This window comes from Moschus berezovskii, chromosome 23 (assembly GCF_049115385.1).
Source record: "Moschus berezovskii isolate FMDL1 chromosome 23, NW_MosBer_1.0, whole genome shotgun sequence".
Lineage (NCBI taxonomy): Eukaryota > Metazoa > Chordata > Mammalia > Artiodactyla > Moschidae > Moschus > Moschus berezovskii.
This window is the reverse complement of record NC_142482.1, coordinates 15,433,431-15,460,671: the sequence shown is the minus strand read 5'-3', so window position 1 is coordinate 15,460,671 and position 27,241 is coordinate 15,433,431. Positions and strand designations below refer to the sequence as shown.

General features: G+C 45.9%; 1 protein-coding gene across 21 annotated transcripts in view; it reads right to left on the bottom strand.

The window, feature by feature from the left end:
• The window catches only part of DST (dystonin), a 542,031-nt gene that overhangs the window by 286,889 nt on the left and 227,901 nt on the right, over nucleotides 1-27,241 (bottom strand). For 20 of the 21 annotated variants that reach the window (XM_088831326.1, XM_088831327.1, XM_088831322.1 and 17 more), the window contains one exon: nucleotides 19,147-19,208. In XM_088831326.1, coding sequence (XP_088687452.1) covers nucleotides 19,147-19,208 — 62 coding nt within the window. Of the gene's footprint in view, nucleotides 1-19,146; nucleotides 19,209-19,925; nucleotides 20,043-27,241 lie in introns of all 21 variants that reach the window. The other variant, XM_055406672.2, reaches the window with a different exon arrangement.

Below are 27,241 nucleotides of genomic sequence, written 5' to 3'. Positions count from 1 at the left end.
CGGCCAGCGCTGGGTTGCATGCACTTCCCAAGTCTGAGCGGCTCAGGTTCAGGTCCTCAGGTACTCCACAAAGGCGCAGACTTGGTTGGGCCTGCGTTTTGTGCCTTCCCCGGTCCAAGCAGCTCAGGTGACCAGGCGTTGGGTGAGCACGGTCACTGTGACTTATCGCCTTCCCGGTCCCTGCCACTCGGTTTTCTTGGAGTACAACCGGCACAATTTCCCAGGCAGATATCAACCGGCCCACACTGGAGAAGTCTTGGTTAGCAAGGAAGCCTGCCTGCAGCTTGGTATGGGGAGGCTCTCTGGGGCCGCAGTTGCCCCTTCCGGCGCTGGCTGCCCTCCCTGCCTGTGTTGGCGGGGGCTGGGGGATGGGCCGCCCGCTGCCGGCTCTCTCTGCTCAGTGCTTTGTTCTGTGAGCGGGGCTGGCGGAGTCTTGGGTTGGGGCTTTTTGCAGGCTTTTTGCAGCCTTTCCGCCTTTTAGCTGCAGTGTCTGCTTCGCTATCTTAAGTTCATGCCCTCAGTTTGCCCTGGGGCGTTCAAACCCGGTTCTCCCTCTAAGCACCGCTGGCGCCTCCCTGCCCAGCCCCTGCCTGCTAGTGGGGGGTGCAGGCGTCTGCACCGCTTCTCCGCTGAGAGTCTCCTCTGGGCACTTAGTCTGTGGGTTTTAATTATTTATGTCTTTTGTCTCCCAGTTATGTGGCCCTCTGAGGTTCCACTCGCCAGTGTTTACAGGTGTTTGGAAACTTCTTTTTTTAAGCCTCCCTTCCTAGGACGGATCTCCGTCCCCCTCTCTTTTGTCTCTCTTTTTATCTTTTATACTATTTCCTACCTCCTTTCGAAGACTATGGGCTGCTTTTCTAGGTGCCTGATGTCCTCTGCCAGTATTCAGAAGTTGTTTTGTGGGATTTACTCAGCGTTCAAATGTTCTTTTGCTGATTTTGTGGGGAGAAAGTGGTTGCCCCGTCCTATTCCTCTGCTATCTTCCCCCAACCAGTCCATCCTAAAGGAAACCATCCTGAATATTCATTGGAAGGACTGAGGTTGAAGCTGAAACTCCAATACTCTGGCCACCTGATGCGAAGAGCAGACTCATTTGAAAAGACCCTGATGCTGGGAAAGATTGAAGGCAGGAGGAGAAGGGGATGACGGAGGATGAGATGGTTGGATGGCATCACTGACTCAATGGACATGAGTTTGGGTAAACTCCGGGAGTTTGTGATGGACAGGGAGGCCTGGTGTGCTGCAGTCCATGGGGTCGCAAAGAGTTGGACATGACTGAGTGACTGAACTGAAATGAAGGTAATTAACACTGCTATAAGTTATATACGAAATTTAAGAGAGTAAATCCTAAGACTTTCCATCATAAAAGAAAAATTTTTTTTTTTGAATTTTGTATCTATATGAGGTAATAAAGGTTCACTAAACTCCAGTACTATTGCCTAGAAAATCCCATGTATGGAGGAGCCTGGTAGGCTGCAGTCCGTGGGGTCGTTAAGGGTCGGACACGACTGAGCAACTTCACTTTCACTTTTCACTTTCCACTTTCACACATTGGAGAAGGAAATGGCAACCCACTCCAGTGTTCTTGCCTGGAGAATCCCAGGGACGGGGGAGCCTGGTGGGCTTCCGTCTGTGGGGTCACACAGAGTCGGACACGACTGAAGTGACTTAGCAGCAGCAGCAGCAGCAGCAGCAAACTTACTGTGGTCATCATTTTGTAATGCATGTAAGTCATCACACTGCAAAGCCTAGACTTACACAGTGCTGTATGTCAATTATATCTCAATGAAACTGGAAGAAGGGAAAAAAACAAACTCTCTAAGCCATCATCAGGTGTGAGACTATGCGAGCACCATGAATCCACAGCTCAGGCCATCGGTGATCAGTTCAGATCATTTTTAGATATACACAGTGGTCCTCCCAGCTTCAACAGCTTCCCTCTGAGGTCATTCATCTCTCCCTCTTTCACACAGACATTTCTTCTATATCACATTAAGATAATCTTTTAGGATTTAAAATAGCTCAACTTGAATTCCATCACCTCCACTAGCTTTGTTTGCAGTGATGCTTCCTAAGGCCCACTTGACTTTGCATTCCAGGATGTCTGTCTCTAGGTGGAGTGATCACACCATCGGGGTTATCTGGGTCATAAAGATCTTTTTTTAATAGTTCTTCTGTGTATTCTTGCCACTTATTCTTAATACCTTCTGCTTCTGTTAGGTCCATACCATTTCTGTCCTTTATTGAGCCCATCTTTGCATGAAATGTTCCCTTGGTATCTCTAATTTTCTTGAAGAGATTTGTAGTCTTTCCCATTCTATTGTCTTCCCCTATATCTTTGCACTGATCACTGGAAAAGGTCAGTTTTCATTCCAATTCCAAAGAAGGACAATGCCAAAGAATGTTCAAACTACTGCACAACCGCACTCATCTCACACACTAGCAAAGTAAAGTTCAAAGTTCTCCAACCCAGGCTTCAACAGTACATGAACCGTGAACTTCCGATGTTCAAGCTGGATTCAGAAAAGCCAGAGGAACCAGAGATCATCAAAAAGAGCAGGAGAGTTCCAGAAGAGAACATCTACTTCTACAGAGGATGAGATGGTTGGATGGCATCCCTGATTCAATGGACATGAGCTTGAGCAAGCTTCAGGAGTTGGTGATGGACAGGGAGGCCTGGCGTGCTGCAATCCATGGGGTCGCAGAGAGTCAGACACGACTGAGAGACTGAACGATGCAGGCAACAGCTTCCAAACTCCATGGCAAGTCCAAGGTGACTCGCCCCCGGCCCCTGACACACTGACCACTCTCAAGGTCAAGTTCTCCACCGGCAGGGCACGGCCCCCTCTTCATCACCAGCTTCTGCCGCCCCCTGCTTGTCCTCTCATCAGCCGCTTTTAAAACCAGTTTCTGAATTTCCCCTCGGGTCTGCAGCATAGCCAATCGGACAGTGCCTGGAAACAGGGTTTTCTGTAAGATCCTAAGGAATGAGAAACCTAACCACCCCTGCAAGACAGGGCTCAGGACGCACAACCCCAGACACGGCCCCTGGGCAGACTGGACGTTTCCAGCCAAAGCAGCTGGGAGACAGTGGGTGCTGGAAGGGTGCTGCCACCCACCCCCAAGCAGGTCATGTAACCCTCAGGGGGGAGGTGCTCGCTCTGCACTTGGAGGAAAGGAGCATCCTTATCTCTGCAGGTGAGAGGAATCTGGACAGGCCTTCCTGAACTTCTCAAGTTTACTACCCTTGACTCACGCCCTTCTGTTCTGCCACGTTTCCCCGTGACCCTCCACTCTCCACCAAGCCTGGTGTTAAAAAACACTCAGGTTTAACCATTTCTTCAGGTCTTCATTTCCCCTCAAAGGCTCCTGATTATACAAAGTTCTTATCAAATAATCTGTATGCTTTTCTCTTATTTATCTGTCTTTTGTTTTACAGCCCAGCCAGGAACCTAGAAAGGTAGAAGAAAGAGATTTCTTCTTCATCACATGCAGTGAGGCTGTAAAGAATCTAATATTGTCATCCAACTATTAGAAAATTCCCCAGTGAGGAAAAGCTAGCTTCAATCAATATTCTTCTACATTCTGAGCTGAGAGAAATAACAGTAGGTAAGTTGGGCAAAGTTTACTTATTCATTTATTTATATGTATGTAATTCTTGCTGTTGTTCAGTCATCAAGTCGTGTCCAACTCTGTACGACTCCATGGACTGCAGCAGGCCAGGCTTCCCCGTCCCTCACCATTTCCTGGAGTTTGCCCAAGTTCGCGTCTTTAATGAATCAGTGATACCGCCCAACCATCTCATCCTCTGTCGTCCCCTTCTCCTCCTGCCCTCAATCTTTCCCAGCATCAGGGTCTTTTCCAAAGAGTCAGCTGTTCGCATCAGGTGGCCAAAGTCTGGAGCTTCAGCTTCAGCATAGGTCCTTCCAAAGAGTATTCAGGTTGGTTTTTTTTATTATATTGCTTTATTTACTTCTATGTATTTAACGCTAGATAAATACATTAATGTCAGTTATGAATAAGAGTAAACTCCCTGCCCCCGACGTGGACGGAGACGCTGCGCTCGGCTGTGGAAGAACGCAGGGCATCAGTATGGCGACTCCTCCTGCCTGACCGGGGCTCCTCAGCCTTCACAGGAAGGAGTCATCATGGACTGCCTCTCCTTCCGGACTTTTACCTCACTCCTCACAAAGCGACACTTCTCATCTTCCATCACAGCAGTCGGGGGGGGAAAGCGTCATCTGGTTTCAGGTTCACTCAGGAAGCAACAGATTCCTCAGGGCCCTGACAGAAGCAGCATGTCAGACACCGTGCTAGGCCGAGCTGCAGCCAGGAGTCCAGAACAGACGCCACAGCAAAGCTCCTGCAGGACCTGCCCACGATGGCAGGACGGGACCGGCGCTGCCATGAAGCCTGAGCGGCAGGACGGGGCTGTCAGCACCACTGAGCAAACTGCCTTTTCCTCTTCTTTGAAAAGGCCTTAGTCAGCGCCCTTCTCCAGCTAAAACCCTGACCTCTAGGTGCACTGCTTGGCTTTTTCATATACTTTTATCTGTATCTCTACATGCTTGTAAAGCATATTGATTAGAGAAGAATGCAGATAAAAATTTATGGCCGAAGCATCATAGCAAAGACTAGAAGTAATGCAAAGAAATGAGAGCTGCACCTCAGCACTGGGCCTGTCCCCTACTGCCGTGTCTGCTCTTCCTGTCCACACTTTAGCCCTGTGGCTCTGCTCAGGCAAGATGGGCCAAGATGACGGAGCTTTTCTGGAGAACCAGAAGGACCAAGGACTCTGCCACGTTTCAGCCCGTCCACGCTGGTCAGGTCATGTTGTTCCTGAGCCTCCAGAATGTCACTGGCTAAACAAGGACTCAACCAGACAACCCATATTACACAGCCCGGCCAGCATGTGGCCCAGCCTGGGCATTCAAAATGGCAGTGCTGGAAGAAGTAATACTATTATCAGCAGTAAGGAAATCAAGAAAAATTATAATTGACCACAAGACAGAACTAAAGTCATTTGATGAATTACTCAGTCAAGCTGTGATGTTCTTAATTTGAAAAGATAGTTCATTACTGTATCAACAAGCACTAAAATCTCAGAAAAGGGCTTATCTTCTTGTCGTAAAATAGTCTGAAGTTCAAAATACATTTTACTATTAATTGATCTTCCATTCTCTATAAACCCCTGTTCTGTAGTCTTCAAAATATGTTCATGTCATAAAAGTCTGTTAAAGGGCTGTTAAACTGTTTCTAGCTACAGCAGGATAAAGATACATAGCAACTAATGCAGCAGCTGACCACGACCTGGAAGCTGCTCTGAGGTAACAGTGTAAAGGGCCAACCACAAACTGAAACGCAGAAAACAGACTGTGAGCCAGCGGAACTTCATGAAGTAGGTAGTGTGAGGTCATGAAAGAGAACACCCCTACTCTTGGGAATTGATGAAGTACTGAGGGGGAAAGGGCCATGGTGTATAGGACTTACCCCCACATGGTTCAGATAAAAAGTACGTACACACACAGACACACACACACAGACACACACACTATTACACACACACACACACACACACACTCACACACTATTAGAGTCATGATACAGTGAACAGGGTAAGTGCTACCAAGAGTCAATCTGAGTAGTGGGCATACATAACAGGGCTCCTTGTACTATTTTTATTTTTACAACTTGTTAAAGCATAAAATTGTTTCCAACAATTAAAAAACATAAAAATAGATCTCTGGTCTACCCCTATTAATTAGTGCTTCACAAACCTTATCATAAATACACGACATGATGACGCAGTCTTGGTCTTGGAAAGCAAACACATCACCACCTAGTTCACCCTCCTACCAACGCATGAACCATTTCTGCTCCACCTCTGATGGACTCTATCTACATCCCCACAGGATTTCCGAGGAAATCTGGCAATGGCTGGGGAGTGCCTATCCCATGAAGCCTTAGCTGACTTCACATGAGGCAGTTTCATTGGTTCACATATAAGAGGATGATGGTGGCCCCAAAGATATCAGCTCCGAATCTCTGGAAACTGAATGTTGCCTTATTTGGAAAAGAATCTTTGCAGGTGTGTTAAAAAAATCTGTGGCGGGAAGATTATCCTGGATTATGCCCGTGGGCTCGAAATCCAGTCTCCATCATCCTCATAAAAGAGATGCTCGGGGTTCCTAACCCCCGGACCAGCAGGCAGCATGTGGCCACGGGAAAGGCAATGCTGGCGTCCCCAGACACTGAAAGAGATGGGGACGGCATTCTCCCCAAGAGGTTCTGAAGGGAGCACAGCTTCCGGCCACAGTGATTCCAGCCCAGGAACACTGAGTCCAGACATCTAGCCCCCAGACTATGACAGCATAGAGATCACTGTCCTAAGTCAGCACGCCTGTGTAACTGGTTGTAGCAGCCACTAGAAACTAAGAATATACCCTTAGATCAAAACACACTTAAGTGACCACCTATTAATGGGCACTGTGGACATTTACAGAGAGGTTTTATATTGAGGTTACATCTTCAAACTGGAAAGTATCCATCGATCTTTTCATCAAATAAACCCTAAACTACAGTTTCTTACATACTGCTGAAGCCTGGCTTGGAGAATTTTGAGCATGACTTTACTAGCGTGTGAGATGAGTGCAACTGTGCGGTAGTTTGAGCATTCTTTGGCATTGCCTTTCTTTGGGATTGGAATGAAGACTGACCTCTTCCAGTCCTGTGGCCACTACTGAGTTTTCCAAATCTGCTGGCATATTGAGTGCAGCACTTTCACAGCATCATCTTTCAAGACTTGAAATAGCTCAACTGGAATTCCATCACCTCCACTAGCTTTGTTAGTAGTGATGCTTTCTAAGGCCCACTTGACTTCACATTCCAAGATGTCTGGCTCTAGGTCAGTGATCACATTATCGTGAGCAGCAAGCACGTTTTAGAAAAGGCAGAGGCACCAGGGATCAAATTGCCAACATCCGCTGGATCATGGAGAAAGCAAGAGAGTTTCAGAAAAACATCTATTTCTGCTTCATTGACTACGCCAAAGCCTTTGACTGTGTCGATCACAATAAACTGTGGAACATTCTGAAAGAGATGGGAATCCCAGACCACCTGACCTGCCTCTTGAGAAACCTGTTGCAGGTCAGGAAGCAACAGTTAGAACTGGACATGGAACAACAGACTGGTTCCAAATAGGAAAAGGTGTTCGTCAAGGTTGTATATTGTCACCTTGCTTATTTAACTTATATGCAGAGTACATCATGAGGAACGCTGGACTGGAAGAAGCACAAGCTGGAATCAAGATTGCCGGGAGAAATATCAATCACCTCAGATATGCAGATGACACTACCCTTATGGCAGAAAGTGAAGAGGAACTCAAAAGCCTCTTGATGAAAGTGAAAGAGGAGAGTGAAAAGGTTGGCTTGAAGCTCAACATTCAGAAAACAAAGATCATGGCATCTGGTCCCATCACTTCATGGGAAATAGATGGAAAAACAGTGGAAACAGTGTCAGACTTTATTTTTTTGGGCTCCAAAATCACTGCAGATGCTGACTGCAGCCATGAAATTAAAAGACGCTTGCCCCTTGGAAGGAAAGTTATGACCAACCTTGATAGTATATTAAAAAGCAGAGACATTACTTTGCCAACCAAGGTCCGTCTAGTCAAGGCAATGGTTTTTCCCGTGGTCATGTATGGATGTGAGAGTTGGACTGTGAAGAAAGCTGATCGCCGAAGAATCGATGCTTTTGAACTGTGGTGTTGGAGAAGACTCTTGAGAGTCCCTTATACTGCAAGGAGATCCAACCAGTCCATTCTAAAGGAGATCAATCCTGGATGTTCATTGGAAGGACTGATGCTAAAGCTGAAACTCCAATACTTTGGCCACCTCATGCGACGAGTTGACTCACTGGAAAAGACTCTGATGCTGGGAAAGGTTGGGGGCGGGATGAGAAGGGGACGACGGAGAATGAGATGGCTGGATGGCATCACCGACTCTGTGGACATGAGTTTGAGTGAACTCCGGAAGTTGGTGATGGACAGGGAGGCCTGGCGTGCTGTGATTCATGGGGTCGCGGAGAGTTGGACACGACTGAGCGACTGAACTGAACTGAACGGTTTCTTACATGACTACCCTGACCAATATCTGAAAACACCCGTCACATTTCTCCATAACCCTCTCTTCTCAAAGTCTCCTTTTCAATTGTCTCCATCATCCCTCACCCAAGAGATGTTTCCAGATGCTCACCATCATGGCTGCCTCCTGCAGTCACTTTCCTTTTGACTGCCCCTTAATATGCAGTCAGGACCCGAACAAGCACCCTGGATGTTGGGTGCCCAGCACACTCTGAGCTCTGCTAACACAGCCTGCATGCAGATGCACCACTGCTGTCGGCCTGAAGTCGTCAGAACCCCAAGTTCCAATGACAGGAATCACTGCCCGCCAGACCTTCTGCACCTTTTAATCCTACAGGGAAATCTTCAGTCTTTGAGCAGAACTTTACATTTTCACCATTAAGTTCTCTCTTTCTGATGAGACCAGAGGTCCAGCCTTCTTGATCTGTTTAATACAATGAGTGTTCCTTTGACCTATAATCTGATCAGCAGGCCTTCCGCAACCCCATCTGAGTACCAGCTATAAAACAAAGGGAAGAACTAAGAACTAAGACAGAGGCCCCGCAGTCCCCTCTCTGTAGGTTCCCGCACTCAGCAAACACGGAGCCATCACGGAAAGACGGCCCCATCGCAGAGTTCACAATGCCATCACCTGCAGTTCCTCAATGCCTGCTGCTGCTGCTGCTGCTAAGTCACTTCAGTCGTGGCCGACTCTGTGCGACTCCATAGACGGCAGCCCACCAGGCTCCCCCATCCCTGGGATTCTCCAGGCATTCTCAATGCCTACGTATGCATTCAAGGCTCTTCCCAACGCCAGTTACATGACTTCAGAATGCCAGTTATACCATGTTGCTCTTGTCCTCAGGTACTTCCAACAACATCCTCGGTTGACCCATCCCATCTGCTGCTTATCTGTCTTCACCACCTCTTTTTTTATTGAGATGCAGTTGACTGATGATGCTGTGTTAGTCTCGGGTGCGGCTTCACCGTTTCTCTCCACCCGATCTCCTTCCAGCAAACCCAGCATCCAGTGCATCAGGCTCTAGACTCACGGTCCCGCCCAGCCCTGGCCCACCCCTCCTCTGCGTCCCACTGAAGCCAGCACCCCTGTCCTGGCACACTCATAGTGCCCCTGACACTCAGAGCCACGCCAAATCTCCTGGCCCCGATCTCGTAAAACCCCACTGTTTACCACTCATTTTTACACTTCATCCTGTGCTGCCAGGCAGAACAGGTAATGGTTTTGAAACAAAAGAGGCAGCGGTGAAAGTGTCAGTCACTCCGTCATGTCCCCGTTTGCAACCCCATGGACTATAGCCCACCAGGCTCCTCTGTCCAAGCCGTTCTCCAGGCAAGAATACTGGAGTGGGTAGCCAGCCATTCCCTTCTCCAAGGGATCTTCTCACAAACGTATTTAGTATCTCCAGCAAAGCAGTAAGCTACATTAAAACTGGAGCCTATTACACAGAGTGAAGTTAAGTCAGAAAGAAAAACACCAATACAGTGTATTAATGCATACATACAGAATTTAGAAAGATGGTAACGATGATCCTATAAGCGAGACAGAGAAAGAGACACGAGATGTAAAGAACAGACTTTGGACTCTGTGGAAGAAGGCGAGGGTGGAATGATTTAAGAGAACAGCACTGAAATATGTATATTAACATATGTGAAATAGATCACCAGTCCAGGTTCAATACATGAGACAAGAGTGCTCAGGGCCAGTGCACTGAGGGATGGGATGGTGAGGGAGGCGGGAAGGGGGTTCAAGATGGGGAACACATGTACACCCACGGCTGATTCATGTCAATATATGGCAAAACCACTACAATATTGTAAAGTAATTAGTTTCCAATTAAAATAAATTAATTAAAAAGAAAAAAAAACAGTACTTTCTAAACTGTATTTCAGATACAGCCCTGATTATAAAAATGTTCAATACAGCCCTGTTGAAAGTAAACAGTGTTCTTTTGGACCTTTTTGATTGGTGAGAGGCTTCCCTTGTGGCTCAGCTGGTAAAGAGTCTGCCTGCAATGTGGGAGACCTGGGTTCGATCCCTGGGTTGGGAAGATCTCCTGGAGGAGGGCATGGCAACCCACTCCAGTACGCTGGCCTGGAGAATTCCATGGACTGTACAGTCCACGAGGTCACAAAGAGTCAGACAAAACTGAGCAACTTTCACTTTACTGATGAGGAATTTACCCAAAGAAATCACTATTCTTCACGATGAGAAGATATTCAGAATTTCTCAATCCCCAGCTACGACCATCCATATGAAACCACGGCATACTCATCTGTGTTATCTTTATCTCTTACTGTCTTGAAATGGTCAAGGTTACCAAATCAACTATTTTTTGCATTAAAAAAAACATGCATTGCTTCTAAACTCTACACTTTTGAGTCTATCCCCCCCATTTAAACCTTCCTCTATTACAGACACATCTCTTACACCACAAAGAAATAACTTAAACGTCACATCGCATTTGTAAAGATATTAGGCCAGGGTCCAAAGGTGAGCTCAACTTCGCCCCTTTAGCTCTGCTCACTGGATTCATCCTTAGTGCCACAGAGAGAGCGCAATGTCTGGAGTCAGGCAGACTGGCGTGTGACCCTCACTCCCTCCCTAGACAGGCCCCCAGCCTGCATGATCTCTCTCAGCCTCTTTTCCACATGCATCCTGAGATCTACCAGCTTCATGACCTGAGGAAATTACGCAACCTCCCTGGGCATCAGTTTCAACACCTGTAACAGAGGGATTCCGAACAGTCAGGATGGAGACGAATAAACGAAGAGGGTGTGGCACGTACACACAATGGAACATTACTCCCCCGTAAAACAGAAGGAAACAATGCCCTCTGCAGCGACACGGATGAACCTAGAGATGATCATTCTGAGTGAAGCCAGTCAGACAAAGACAAATACCGTACGATACTGCTTCCATGTGGAATCTAAACTACAACACAAATGCACTTTTCCATAAAACAGAAACAAACTCACAGACGGAGATGGCAGACCTGTGGCTGCTAAGAGGTGGGGGGCTGGGGGGAGGAGAGGGAGGCTGGGGTTAGTAGACGCAAGCTAGTCCACACAGCATCAAAGGATGTGCCCGCTGCCCAGCACAGGGAGCTATCATCAGCGTCCTGTGACAAATCACAACGGAAAAGAACGTGGAAAAACTGTGAGACACACACACGTGTGAAGCGGAAGGTGCGCAGTCGTGTCCGACTCTCAGCGACCCCGTGGACTGTACAGCCCATGGAATTCTCCAGAATACTGAAGTGGGGAGCCTGTCCCTCTCCAGGGGATCTTCCCAACCCAGGGAGCGAACCCAGGTCTCCCGCATTGCAGAAAGATTCTTTCCCAGCTAAGCCACCAGCGAAGACACACACACACACATAAAAAACTGAATCACTCTGCTGTACAACAAAACTGAACATCACGTTGCAAATCAACTATACTTCAATAAAAGAAATTGTTTTAAAAAAAGAATACGTCCTATCCATAAGAATTGTGATGAGACGTAGACATTAAGACACAAAAGTGACAAATCCTGGCGTGTGGTTTGCTCTCAAATAATATTAGCTATTATTATTGGTAGTAGTATTAATATTATAAGTATTAGTTAATACATGTATTAATTCATTATTAATTAATAAATACAGCTTACAATAGATATGTAGTAGCTACAATTATTTTCTAAACCTGCTTATAATATCTGTGGGTTATATCAAATGAATCTGACGGTTCATTATAATATTTATCATTTTCTCTATGACAGGTGCTCTCTCATAGTGTGGCCCCGGCTCAGGAGCAACAGCTTTTTGCTGAAAACATAACTTCCTGGAACTTATTAGAATGGAAGAGTTTCAGGTCCCTCCCAGATCTACTGAAGCCCAACCATTTATTGTAACAAGCCCTCCAAGAGACTGATGTAGCTGAAGTTTAAGAACCACTCATGTAAGTCTAAGGTCTTGAAAAAAAAGACCTTATTTGCAGATTTTAAGAAGCAATACTTGCATTATAGGTTCAGAAAAAGCATTTTTAATTAGTCCTTTATAAAGTCGATGCTTCAAAAATTCTCATCTGTGCCCACAGATGGTAAAATTACTCGAGAAGTATGTGATGGCTGAGAACACAGAGCAAACAGAGCTTTTTACGTATTTACTGAAAGTTATCACCATATTCTCCGCTTAGGGGTCTACATATCCTTCCAGCCACCAAATCAATAAAAAATAGTATGATTGATTCGGTGGAGCCATGAAGTTGCTGCCTTTACAATATGTACAAAGGGTATCTCTGCCTTGAGTAAATCAAGCTTTCCCAAGACAAGACCGAACAGAGATTAAAGTGTGATCCTTAGCAGGCTGCCTCCCAAGTGGTAACCACGCAGGTTACTAAAAGGGAGTTGTTCAGGACTAGAATCCAGGGCCTTTTCCTCTTCAAATGCATTTATGTGTCAATAAAGTAGAATTTGGGCTTCCCAGATGGCTCAGTAGTAAAGAATCTGCCTGACAATGCAGGAGATGCAGGTTTGATCCCTGGGTGGGGAAGATCCCCTAGAGTAGGAAATGACAACCCACTCCAGTATTCTTGCCTGGAAAATTCCATGGACAGTGGAGCCTGGCGGGCTCCAGTCCATGGGGTTACAAGGAGCCGGACACGACTGAGCACACACACAAAGAAAAACACAGACCAAACATCCGACTACACAATGTGAAGGAGTAAGTTTACAGTACAGTAAACCAGTGCTGAAGAATGTAATTCCACCATAAATGGTTAGTTAGATGAATCCAACACAAGGAAAGCACACTACATGAATTCCCCAGACTCCAAGCTAACAAAAAGTGTTCTTCACCTTAAATTATTCCTCTTCAAATCAGCCTCTCAGTCACAGTTTAAGTTCTAATTCTGGGTCCAGGCAAACAATGAGTTAAAAAGGAATCTTCTAGTCTTTCAAATTTTTCAGAAAATAAAAGGATCCCTTGCCTCTTGTGTCCTCAGAGCAAGGCAAAAGCTACATCATCAGGACGTAGATGCCATACATATGCTCATGAAGTTCTAGACAGAAAGACAGAACTGTATGTGATCAAGAATAACAAAAATTAAACAGTAACCAAAGACCACCTAGTATATAAAGTCCCATTGGCAGAGTGGGCAAAAATAAATACTGTAAATAATAGAAGGTCATCAATTTTGTATTTTGGAACAACTCTCTCAGTAAAATTTAGGTAACTGAAGTCACAGGTATTTTCAATAACACCCAGCTCACGTTTTAGCACTACAATTTAAATATTATGCTAAAGAATAATACATAATTGCTACTGAACAGTAGTTTTATACAGAGATCATAATCTGCGAGGAAAACAATCCAGTGTATTCCGTGTGTGAAGAAATATGTAGACGCAGCAGATGAATGCGTTAACTGGGATTTATCCTCAAATATATTCTGAAGAAGGAGGAACCAAGAGGAAAACACTCTTGCTAGAACAATCAGTTTAAGGGCAGGCTTAGTCATACACCTGAAATATCAGAGCACTAAAATTTAAATACACTTGGAAAAAAGCCAGAGACGTCTGCTCACCAACAAATGTAAGTTTTAGTTAAGCAAACTATTTAAACAAATGTCATTTTAGCTCCAATATAAAATAAGGCTATACTCATTTTTTCTGGAGAGAAAGTTATACGAAAAAAATCCTAACCAAGTATTTTAAGGAAACAATGTTTACATGCTTGGCTATAATAGTAACTTAAGCAATCATCTAAAAAGCACACAGTGTTTACTTTTCTCAGTCAAATCAAGTTTGAAAAATCGACCTTGCCAGAAGCTTCCCCAGGGTACTGAGTATACACTAGTTCAGAGCCGGATAAATCCTAACTTCCTGAGTCACGGGGATTAATTAGCAAATAGCTGAAACTGTAAGGTGGGGAAAGTCAACAGTGCACTGAGGCGCTCCGGGCAGCTTGGGCGCCCGGCCAGGTCACGCAGCCCACATCCCTGCTGACGCGGCGGGACCAGCGCAGCTGGCTGCTGAGATCGGGACGAAGACGCCCTCGACGGGAGAATCCAAGTGCAGGTACACGGAGTGCACAGGGCCCTTTCCTCGAGGGGAGTGTGTGCGAGGAGAGGGGAAAGCAGGGAGAAGAGGCCTTGGGCCCCAGAGCAACCACGGATGGGGAGGGGCGTGTGGGGAGAGGGCTCATTTAAGGAGATGAGTGAGCCTTAGACGACCAGCGTCTGGAGCCAAGGGTCCCCGCAGGGCGCCAAGGCAAGCCAGCCCATCTGTCTCCGCCGTGGATTCTGACCCCCAGCCCCGGCTCTTTCTCAACCAGATGAACTAAGAGGGAAGCGCTTGCGATCAAGAGCAGACTGGACGAGGCAGGCAGTGCCCGGGCGTCCCAGCCCTGCTTCTCTGTCTGATCGGCAGCACCCACTTCGGCCCCCTCTTCGGCCACCGCTGGCTGCGGGCTGCCCACCGGCCAGGCGCCGCCCGCCTGCTCAGAAGGGCGATGGCATCAAGCCCCCCATCAACCCACCACTCCCACCGCCCAGGGAGGAGGCCCAGAGCAGCGTCAGTCACACAGACGATCAGCCGTAGGGTCCTCTGCCTCCCACCTTTGCCTTAGGCCCACAGCTTTGCAGGAGACAAGTCTCTTTTCATAGACAAAACACTTATCAAATGAAACGGAGAATCCGTTTAAGAAGATCTGTCCTGGGACTAAGCTCCCAATCACCTCACTGCCTGAAGGAGCAGAACTACCAGGAATGGTCTTCTTGGAGCCACAACTGGGGTAAAATAATTGCATAAAATTACATTAAAGTAAACACATAAAATAATAACATACAGCAAAAGTTTTAAGAATTCTTTCAAAAGATGGGGCGTACCCTGTGGTCTGAGTCAGCCCCCCAGGCCGCTGAGAGCAGGGCAGAGGCCCCGGGACGCAGCAACAGGTCTGCTCTCACCCCGCAAACCTACCCGCTTCTTCTCTCTCTCCTCCTCTGTCCCCGACTTTCCTCTCCCTGCCCCCAGGTTTAAGGAGGGCCACAATCAAACTGACAGAGCAGAGCAAGTGCACACACAGAATGACTCAAACGCCTTCTAAATGATTTTATTCCCACCTTTTTCTCTCCTTACCCATCAATTACGCCTTCATTTTGTTGACTCGTGGTCACCCTTTCCCTTCACATTTTTAGCATGATTAATTTTATGAAAAACTCTTCAAATAACACACTTTCCGTTCACTAAAAAGGAACATGGTAAGGCAAGAAAGGTAAGAGCTTCGTTTCTCTTCCATCCCTGTTTCTCCTGAACATGTTCAGTATTTCAAGAGAACTTAAGAAAATCAACACAGAAGAAATATTTCTAATATCGACATTTTAACCTAAAATCCACACACTTATTTTCCATTTCCTACAACTGGGTTATGACCAAATGATCTCTGACAGCAGACGTGTCTTGCATTCCTGTCATCCCTTGGGTGAAACACACAAGAGATGACACAAACGCTGGCCTTTCTCTGGCCAACTCGTGACACAAACCTGAACAGCCTGCTGCCCCACATCTGGGGATATGTCATCACCTTTCCTAGCTGAAGGTAATGCTCTAACTTCCAAACAGAAAAGAACAAAATATTATAAAATTATGTTCTCACACATCTGAGTTTTGTGTCAGAAATTTTAGTGCGCAATTTTTTAGTAAGAGTAAATTTTAAACTCTGACCTACATCAAGAAACAAATACGCTACTTTGATTATAACCCTAACCAGTTGGACTGGCATCTATCAAATGGCTATTGTGTGTAAAATTATTATTTTCCTAATTCTGGGTTACAGAATTTTCTAATTATTTTCTAAAAATTTTCTAATTATTTCCTAATTACCAGGTTACAGCAGAAGCCTTATATCTTTGAGATGTGTTATTTTATTAAAAAAAAAAAAAGATATCACTTACTCCACATAAATCGAGATGGGCACCCATGCCATCTGACTCTGAAGGCTGTGTGTGCGTAACCACTAAATGAAACCACCTTTGGAGGGTTGGAGGGTTCAGCGATTTAGGCACGCATGTGCGTCATCCATGCAAGGCACCAGGATGCACCCTAGGAGTGGACGATGCAGCCTCGTCCTCAAACAGCTAACTAGCGTTTTGGATTTTTAGCAAAGGCACTTTCCTTAAACTCATTCATCCAGTTTACAAGATGCTTGTCAGATGAGTGGTCCAGCCCAACACATCCAGTGGATGGTGGGTCCCCACTAGCATCCATCTCAGGCCAGCACGGCGTTCCCACGGGGTCATCCTCTTGAGTTTCTATCCTCAACTGCCAGCACTATGAGGCTTACACTCCAAGGACACAGGCCAACCCTCCATATCCCCCCACCGCCACCCCCAATGGCCACAGCCACACAGACTGCCAGGCCAGACAGGCACAAGGAAAGATGCTCCACGTCACTGATTATCAGAGAAATGCAAATCAAAACTACCACAAGGTACCACCTCACACCAGTCAGAATGGCCACCGCTAAAACGTCTACAAATAACAAACACTGAAGAGGCTGTGGAGAAATGGGAGCCCTCCTACAATGCTGGTGGGAATGTAACCTGACACAGACACTATGAAGAACAGTGTGGAGGTTCTCCAAAAAACTAAAAATAGAGCTACCACATAATCCTACAATTCCACTCCTGGGCACAGATATGGACAAAACTGTAATTCAAAAAGATACATGCACGCCTATATTCTTAGCAGGGCTATTCACAATAGACAAGACATGGAAACAATCCAAATGCCCATCAACAGATAAACAGATAAAGATGGGGTACACCCATACAGTGAGACATGAGAATGGGAGATGCCATTTGCAGCACTATCGATGGATCTGGAATTATCGTACTAGGTGAAGTAAGAAAGAAAGAAAAAGACAAATACCACATGACACCACTTAGAAGGAACCTAAAATGTGACACAGCAGAGAGGGGTGGATAAGGGGGCTGGGATACACACTTGTAGACACACACACATATATATATTTACGGCTGATTCACACTGCTGTATGGCTGAAACCAACACAACACAGAAAGCAACTATCCTCCAAATAAAATGTTCAAACAATAAATCAAATACGACACAAATGAACTTATCTATGAAACAGAAACAGATTCACAGTCATAGAGAACAGGCTTGTGGTTGCCAAGGGAAGAGGGAAACGGAGAGATGGAGCGGGCGTGTGGGGTTGGCAGATGCAAACTATTACACACGGGATGGATAGACAGGGTCCCATATACGGCACAGGGAACCATGGTCAGTATCCTCGGATAAACCAGAATGGAAAAGAATCTGATGAAAATGTATGTTGTTGTTGTTTAGTTGCGAGGTCATGTCTGAGTCTTTTGTGACACCATGGACTGTCATGCTCCTCTGTCCATGGGACTCTCCAGACAAGAACACTGGAGTAGGTTGCCATTTCCTTCTCCAGGGGATCCTCCCAACCCAGGGATCGAACCCAGATTCTCCTGCATTGCAGGTGGATTCTTTACCACTGAGCCACCAGGGAAGAAAATGTATATATCTGTATAACTAAGTCACTTTGCTGTACAGCAGAAATTAGCACATTGTAAATCAATTTTACTTCAATAAAAATTATTCTTGAAAAAAGACTGCCAGACCAGCAGCCACCAAAGGGGCATCTCTTCATCCAGAACCTCACTTCCCCTGGACTCATCTCAGAAATGGAACAGTTGTCAGAGTCTTCAGCTCCGACATCCCACACTCCAGCCCGCACACAGCCCCTCTCTGCTCCAGCCTGTGCAGGGTCCGCTCGCTCGGAAGGCATGGGACACACAGGATGACAGAAAAGCCAGGTGGAGGGCAGGCAGACTGCTGGCATGATACTCTCCTTAGAAGTCACAACACACTTCCTCATGAGAACATCAAACAGCAGGCCTCATCTCAGAGGATGAGGAACAAAAATCCCAGCAGTAACAGACATGCCCACAGACTGACCCTCAGAAGGGGAGTGGATGACATGGCTCACCTGAAGGGCGTGTCGGGTTTGGGAAAAGGATTCTGTCCATGGGTGATGAGAGAGAGGACTAAAACGTCTCACATCATCTGACACACCCCATGAAATACGCACCACTTTTATAGATGGTTATTAGATGTGATTATAGTAGGGGCACCATCTCCCTAGGCTACATGATGGTTTAAATAGGATCTCCAGGACAGCCGAAGAATATACCCATTTTTACCATAATGTTTCTATGTAAGAAAACTCTCTCCAAGTCCCAAACAACAGACTTCAAATACTACCTCCATCTGACGTCAGGACTGTCCATAAAAAGCGAAATAAAAAGGGGACTACGTTAACTGTGAAATCCATGGAGTCCTTAGACAAGATTTACAGAATTCCTGGATTGGTGGGGCCCAATAACGCCAAGAAATTCTATGCACGCGTGGTGCACATGTGTATTTCTGGGGAGAGCCTACAACAGATTCTCAAAGTGACCCATGGAACACAAACAAATATTAATTAAGAACCACAACTGTTAACTGTTTCACAGAGAAACGCAGAATAAGCATCAACTTCTGGTTCACATTAAGTACAAGGAAACTGAGTCGAGACTTCTGTCTAGAACCCATCTTTATTCCCACCTCACTCGCCACCATCCACATAAACCTGACTCCAGAACTTGCCTGGAATGAAAAAAAAAGTTATTAAAAACTGCAGTCTTCAAAGCCCTAACATGTACATACTTATAGACTTCTTAAGCTTCGGAGAGTTTTGAGAGTCTAATGATAAGAGGTTGGACAGAGTCACAGAGTCACTGCCATCACTGTGCACTCGTCTCCGACCCCTTCAGGACCCACAGGCCACACACCAAGTAACAACAGATGCCTGAATGAGCGGGAAATACTCCAGGACTGAAACTCTGAAGCTGACACTGGAAGGTTTTTCTTCAGAACCATATACTAAAGTACTGCACAATAAAGTCTGCAAAACCAGCCCAAGATGCAAAAGAAACGCACACTGACCTTCATGAGATGCTGATTTATCCATTTTGTAAATGTTTTCTTTTGAACTTTGTCCCGTTCATCTGGAAGGGGGGAGAAAAGATAGAAAAGAAGGTTGGTAAAAATCCAGGAAAAGGAGACCTTCATTATCATTATGCAAATAAAGAAAAGTAAGATGTTCAAAAGGTACTGTTTAGTGCACTTGGATTTTCTTGCTGTTTTGGCACCGTGAGCTTTGAGAGACCTCTTCCTAATGCAGCGTCTGCCAGCACTGATCTCTGCTCCTTCACCCCCCACCCCTGCCACCAGGAAGCCCTCTCACCCCCACCACCCCCAAAACCAGGAAGCCCTCTCACCCCCACCACCAGGAAGCCCTATCACCCCCTCCACCGCCGCCACTGGGAAACCCACTCACCCCCTCGGCCGCCACCACCGGGAAGCCCTCTCACCCCCGCCACCGGGAAGCCCTCTCACCCCCTCCACCGCCGCCACCGGGAAGCCCACTCACCCCCTCCGCCGCCACCACCAGGAAGCCCTCTCACCCCCACCACCCCCACCACCGGGAAGCCCTATCACCCCCTCCACCGCCGCCACTGGGAAACCCACTCACCCCCTCCGCCGCCACCACCGGGAAGTCCTCTCACCCCCACCACCCCCACCACCGGGAAGTCCTCTCACCCCCGCCTCCCCCACCACCAGGAAGCCCTCTCACCCCCTCCGCCACCACCACCAGGAAGCCCTCTCACCCCCGCCACCACCACCAGCTTAGGGCAAGCCCTTGCATGAACTTCCCAAAGCACCTGGCCACAGACGACACCCCACTTGGTCTTCCAGACCACAAAAGGTACGGTCATTTCCATCTCACAGAAGAGGAGACCAAGACCTCCAGCAGTTGAAAGATTTGTCCACGATTATTTCTGCAAACACGTAAAGTGGAAAGGCATGACTGCATTCATGTCCTCTGGCTTGAATTACAAACCGAGCGGCTTCTCTGCTAGATTCCCTGTGTTGAACCATCCGGTAACGACGGAACACCTCACTAGATCCTTGGCATGGAGGGTGATGCTGTCCTGGTTTCTAGACACGGTTCAGAGAGTGAGGGCGGGCTTATGATTTAGGAGGAAAAGCACTGGAATACTTTGGCTCATCACGTCATCACTTCAAAGAGAACCCTGATCTCCAAGGCGTACAGAGGAGGCTGGCAGCCACAGCCGCTCTGGTAGCTCCAAGGCAGGACCCCTTGCTGTGCTGTTCCGCCTCCTCTGTCTGCGTCTGGGGAGGGCGCCTCCTCTCCCCTCTGCGCTCCTCTTTCCTCTCCTCTCACTGGTCCTCGTCTCCACCCCTTCCCTGGGGGCAAACAGGCCTCACCCTCTCCATCTCTTCCCTCTTATTCTTCACCCGAGTCCCCATAAACTACTGCAACAGGAAGAAAAGTGTCTCTGAAAACGCTTGCCTAAAAACAGGACAACCATGTGATCCTGCAATCCTACTCCTGGGCATACCAAGAAAACCATAATTCCAAAAGACGCATGCACCACAACCTTCACAGCAGCACCGCTTACAACAGCCAAGACATGAAAACAACCTAAATGTCCACTGACAGATGAGTGGATAAAGATGTAGTCCATACACACCACGGAATACAACCCGGCCATAAAAAAGAACGATGTTGTAGCAACACAGAGGGACTAGAGAGCATCACACTCGTGAAGGCAGTCAGACACAGAAGACAAACGCCATGCGACAACACTCAAACGTGGACTCTAAACTATGACACAGATCAACCGACCTATGAGACAGAAACAGACTCACAGACGCAGAGGACAGACTAGTTTGGAATTAGTAGACGCAAACAGGATGGATAAACAAGATCCTACTGTACAGCACAGGGGACTATGTTCAATATCCTGTGATAAACTGTGAGGAAAAGGATACAAGACAGAATATATATAACTGAATCATCGCTGATTTTAAAAGATGATACAAATGAACTTGTTTACAAAACAGAAACAGACTTACAGATGTTAAAAACAAACTTACGGTTACCAAAGGGGAAGTATGGGATGGGAGATAAATCAAGAGTGTGGGAGTAACATACACACACTGCAATCGATCAGACAGACAATCAACAAGGATCTACCACATAGCCCAGGGAACCCTACTCGATATCCTGTGACAACCTATACGGGAAGAGAAACTCAGAAGGAATGAACATATGCATACGTGTAACTGAATCACGCTGCTGCACACCTGAAGCTAACACACTGCTGCTGCTGCTGCTGATGCTCAGTCGCTCATCGTGTCCGACTCTGTGCGACCCCATAGATGGCAGCCCACCAGGCTGCCCCGTCCCTGGGATCCTCCAGGCAAGAACACTGGACTGGGTTGCCACTGCCTTCTACGACACAACATTACAAATCAACTATAATCCTACAAAATTTTTAAAAAAAGAAAATGGTTGTCCTGTGTATGAAAAGTATTTATATGCTCTACACTAATTTAAACATAAACAAAAAATCTTATATATGTCAACTGGGAAAAATATCTATTAGTTACCATTAACACAAAAAACACAAATGAAAAAGATGAGTATCATAAAGTATAACTGGGCAAAAAAAGTCAAACAATGAAGATGAGCAAAATTTATGAAATGAAATTAATAAAATTAATTTTTAAAATGAAAAGTTAAATGCCCACAGGTACTCAACCTCACTAGCAAATAATAATAATAAAATAACAATATATATAAATAGTTATATATACGTATATAACATAAAAATATATAAAATAATAAAATAATAAAAATAAGCTTTTTTACCTATCAAGTTGCCAAGATTTTATGAAAAAATAAATTAACAGTGGCAAAGGAACAGTGGAGCTTCCCCAGCGGCTCAGCAGTAAAGACTCTGCCAGCAGTGCAGGAGACCTAGGAGACACGGGTTCAATCCCTCCAAACACTGGAGAAGGAAATGGCAACCGACTCCAATATTCTTACCGGGGAAATCCCACGGACAGAGGAGCCTGGGGGGCTGCAGTCCATAGGGTCTTAAAGAGTTGGACATAAGTAAACAACTAAGCATGCACACATATGCGTATATGTATATATGTGTATATATTGTTGTTCAGTTGCTCAGTCGAGTCTGATTCGTTGCAATCCCATGAACTGCAGCATGTCAGCCTCCCCTGTCCCCCAATACCTCCTAGAATTTGTTCAAATTCATGTTCAATGAGTCAGTGATGCTATTAACCATCGCATCCTCTGTCGCCCCCTACAATATACATATATGTATATACCCACAGTGGGTGTGTATATACACACATACACATTGCTAGTGAAAATGTACTTTGGTTTAAATCCTCTAGAATTTCACTGTCAATACTCTAGTCACAAGTAACATATATGGCTATTAAACTTTGAATTTAATTAAAACAAAATAAAATGAAGAATTCAGTTCTTTGATTACCCAGTCACAACTCAAGTGTGCACTGGCTAACACTGGACAAGACAGATAAAGAACATTCCCACCATCACAAACATTTCTACTGAAGAGTGCTGCTCTAGGACAATTTGCCAATAAATATAAAAAGCCTTAAAAATAGACAACGTAACCCAGCAAGCCCACTTCTAAAATTTATCCTACAACTAGAATGATGGTTGTGCACAAAATGTGTCTATGACAATATAAATCAGTGTAACTATTTCAAGACAAAAGTTTTGAAAAAAATAAATGTTCAATGATAAGGAAATGAATAAATAAATTTTAGTAAAGCAATCCAAAGGTTTGTTCAGATTCGCTTCTTTGCAAGCTACCTAGTGATGGCATGTTACTTAGAGTTCCCTTACCCTTTAATGCCATCGTGAACGGAAAGGGGGCAGACCACGTTTCTCTCGTGTTTCACAAGCATTTTGTTTCCCAAAGCATCCCCTGGAAACCCTTCCCACTTCCCACCAACGTCAGGGGGAACCAGAAAGACGCCTGAACAGAGACTATCGCTGGGTACTGTCAGTAATACATTCCCTTTCAGTGAGCAAACCTCTAGTCTTAACTTTTTTGGCTGCGGCACACGGGATCCCATTTCCGCCAACCAGAGACTGAAGCTGTACTCCCTCCGGTGGAAGCATGGCGTCCCAACCAGCAGATCACCAGGGAATCCCCTAGTTTCATTCTTAACTTCACACTGGGTATTAAAGACTAGAAAAGCTGACCAATGAAATAGCAGGTTGCTGAATCTGAATACAAATGCTTAGAATTTATGCTAAAATTATTCAACTTGCCTTGGGACTTCCCGGGCAGTCCAGACAGTGGTTAGGACTCGAAGCTTCCACAGGGGCGAGGGCTGGATCCCTGGTTGGGGAACCAGGACCCCACGTGCCCTGTGGTACACACACGAATAAAGAACCTGGCCTGACCCCCAACATAGGAACCGCAGGCATCGCGCATATAACCACTCTGCCAGGACCAATCGCATCAGTGACTGTTAACCAATAGCACCATCCACAAAATATCTATGAATGCCCCTGCGAGTCCCCTGGGGCACGACCCAGACCCAACTTTATCTACCCCATAGTAAAGGCCATGAAGCTTTTGTGCACTCAACAAACATACGCCCATGACGTGAATTAATTATGTTTCTCAAAGGACAATCCTCCACAGGATAACAAGGTATAATCCGCTATATACTTAGATACGGTGGTATATATTACTATTACATCTCTTGAAGCAATAGTGATGTTATAAATATCTTTCAGCCTTGCTATTTCTAAAATGATCAGAAAGAACCTAAGTAGCTTCCCAGGTGGCACTAGTGGTAAAGAACCTGCCTGCTAATGCAGGAGACAGATGCCAGTTCGTTCCCTGGATAGGGAAGATCCCCTGGAGGAGGGCATGGCAACCCACTCCAGTATTCTTGCCTGGAGAATCCCATGGACAGAGGAGCCTGGCGGGCTACAATAGGGTCGGGAAGAGTAGGACACGACTGAAGCAACTTAGCACTTAGCAACTAATTAGCATGTAAGGCAAGAACAAAGGAGCAACAGTAGGGCAGGTCCCTGTCCTTCACCAACTCCCGGAGTTCACCCAGATTCATCTCCATTGAGTCGGTGATGCCATCCAACCATCCTATCCTCTGTTGTCCCCTTCTCCTCCCACCTTCAATCTTTCCCAGCATCTGGGTCATTTTTAATGAATCAGTTCTTTGCATCAAGTGGCCAAAGTATTGGGGACCATATGACCCAGCAAATCCCACTCCTGGACATATATCTAGAGAAAAATGTAATAGCAGCACTGTTTACAACAGCCAAGACACGGAAGCGTCCACTGACAGATGAATGAAGAAAGAGGTGGGATGTGTGGTGCCTGTGTATTTGTGTGTCTGTGTGTGCATCTGTGTGTATGCACATATACAAGTGTGAATGATTTTCAATGCTTGATTTAGATATTTTGAGTATGTCCGCTGACAACTAAGTGCTACCAGAACCATGGAAACCAAATGAACTTTTTGGTCAACACAACACATTCACAATGCTCTATTAGCTTCTCGGGTAGGCACCACAGTGACTCAGTTTTTAAACTGTACTTCAATAAAAAATATATTAGAAGAAACCCTGATCTGATAATTTCAGATTAAAAGAGGCCTAGTTAGAACCCAAGTGTCGTGATTTCCCCAGAACTGCTCCCACTACCCCGAGATCCTGCCGCCTTTCCAAGGGGAGTGCTGAGCAGCCCCCAGCACAGCTGCTGCTGGGAGCCGTGTCTGTGGACTTCGGACAAGGGCAAACAAGGGCACCTGCTCACCAAAGTCGAGGGCTCCTATCACACCTCAGCAATGCTTCTCTCACCGCCAGCAAAGAAAATAGAGTGTGGGCTGGGGGAGTACTACCACCCAGGCAACATCCATATTAACACCATCCAGTTAGAAATCTAGGACCCTAACGCTAAATCGGCAAGGCAAAAACCTAAAGTGTACTATTCATTCGAGATCCTTATAATCTGGACTCCCCTGATGCCCCGGTGGTTAAGAACATGCCTGCCAGTGCAGGACACATGGTTCCATCCCTGGTCCGGGAGGGTTCCACATTGTGGGGTGGGGGTTGGGGGAAGCAACTAAGCCCGTGCACCACAACTACTAAGCCTGCGCTCCAGAGCCCGCGCGCCAGCACCGCTGAACCTGCGCTCCAGAGCCCGCGCGCCAGCACCGCTGAACCTGCGCTCCAGAGCCCGCGCGCCAGCACCAGAGAAGCCACCACAATGAGAAGCCCGCACACCACAATGTAGAAGGCCCCCACTTGCCACAACTAGAGAAATCCCATGCACAGCAGTGAAGACCCAGTGCAGTCAAAAATAATGTTTTAAGAAACTACATTTAAAAAATCCTTATAATAAAAGAATAGACAGCTTCCAGAAAGCATTCCTATAACTATCTGCTGCTGCTGCTGCTAAGTCACTTCAGTCGTGTCCGACTCTGTGTGACCCCATAGACGGCAGCCCACCAGGCTCCCCCATCCCTGGGATTCTCCAGGCAAGAACACTGGAGTGGGTTGCCATTTCCTTCTCCAATGTGTGAAAGTGAAAAGTGAAAGTGAAGTCACTCAGTCGTGTCCGACTATTCGCGACCCCATGGACTGCAGCCCACCAGGCTCCTCCATCCATGGGATTTTCTAGGCAAGAGTACTGGAGTGGCTTGCCATTGCCTTCTCCGCTATAACTATCTACCAACATTTTATTAATTTATTGAATCATCACATAATAATATGAGGGCTTCCCTGGTAGCTCAGTCAGTAAAGAATCTGTCTTAAATGCAGGAGACCCAAGTTCGATCCCTGGGTCAAGAAGATCCCCTGGAGAAGGGAATGGCTACCAACTCCAGTATTCTTGCCTGGGAAATCCCATGGACAGAGGAGCCTGGCAATCTACTGTCCATAGGGCCGCAGGAGTCAGACATGACTTAGCGACTAAACCACCATAATAATATGAACTCTAACAAATTTACTCTGTCCCATTAAATTTAACATATGATGTGTATCATACAAACTCCTTTTAGTACCGTTCCGTTCCGTCGCTCAGTCGTGTCCGACTCTATGCGACCCCATGGACTGTAGCCTACCAGGCTTTTCCGTCCATGGGATTCTCCAAGCAAGAATACTGGAGTGGGTTACCGTTTCCTTCTCCAGGGGATCTTCCCGACCCAGGGATCGAACCCAGGTCTCCCGCATTGGAGGCAGACGCTTTAACCTCTGAGCCACCAGGGAAGCCCACATAATGATTAATAAAATACATTTTAAAAAAAAGTATATATACATGTAACTGAATCACTCTGCTGTAGAGCAGAAATTAACATATTATACATCAATTACACTTCAAAAAAATAAATTTAAAAATAAAAAAATATATGTATTGGGTCATGGAAAGCCATATGTATTGATATGTTAATTGAATAATTTACAATGAAAAACTAGAAGCAATCTAATTATATGATATTTAATGATTATTAAATTCTTATTTTTCCTTTTAAATATATATTTTTTTTCTCAAATTAATAAAAACCAGTCCTATATTTTAAGGATTATGAAGAACAGAACACAAGTTCTTAAAAATTACTCACGTATTGGTTAATTTCTTAGCCACATGACAGATCAAGAAAGCTGATTACATCAAATGATCAAATAATGAGACTTATTCACATAATACAACCATATAAAGGCTTTTTCGATCACTGACGTTTTGCTGTGGTTGATAGTAGCTCAAAAGCACTACTGAAAATGTAAGGTGGGTGTTAGACACTTAGCAGGTCAATACTAAGGTAGTATCTGGGGATCACGGTCCACAGCTGAAGTAGCGGGTAAGACACGAAGACTAATCTGAACTAAATAACACGTGATTCATAGATTCTGATACTGTTTTCTAACAATAATAACCTAACCTTTTAAGCCACAGTAGCCCTAGATGAGGGTCTTTTACCCTCACAGGCCCCCAGGATGCTACAGTAATGAGGAAAGAGTTAACGTGGACTCAGGGCCTCTACTTTCTTTTAGAAAGCAACTTACAACCCCGGGAATAACTGAAGTCTGGGCAGACAGTGATCTACCACTTTCCACACACATTATTTCCAGAGGGAG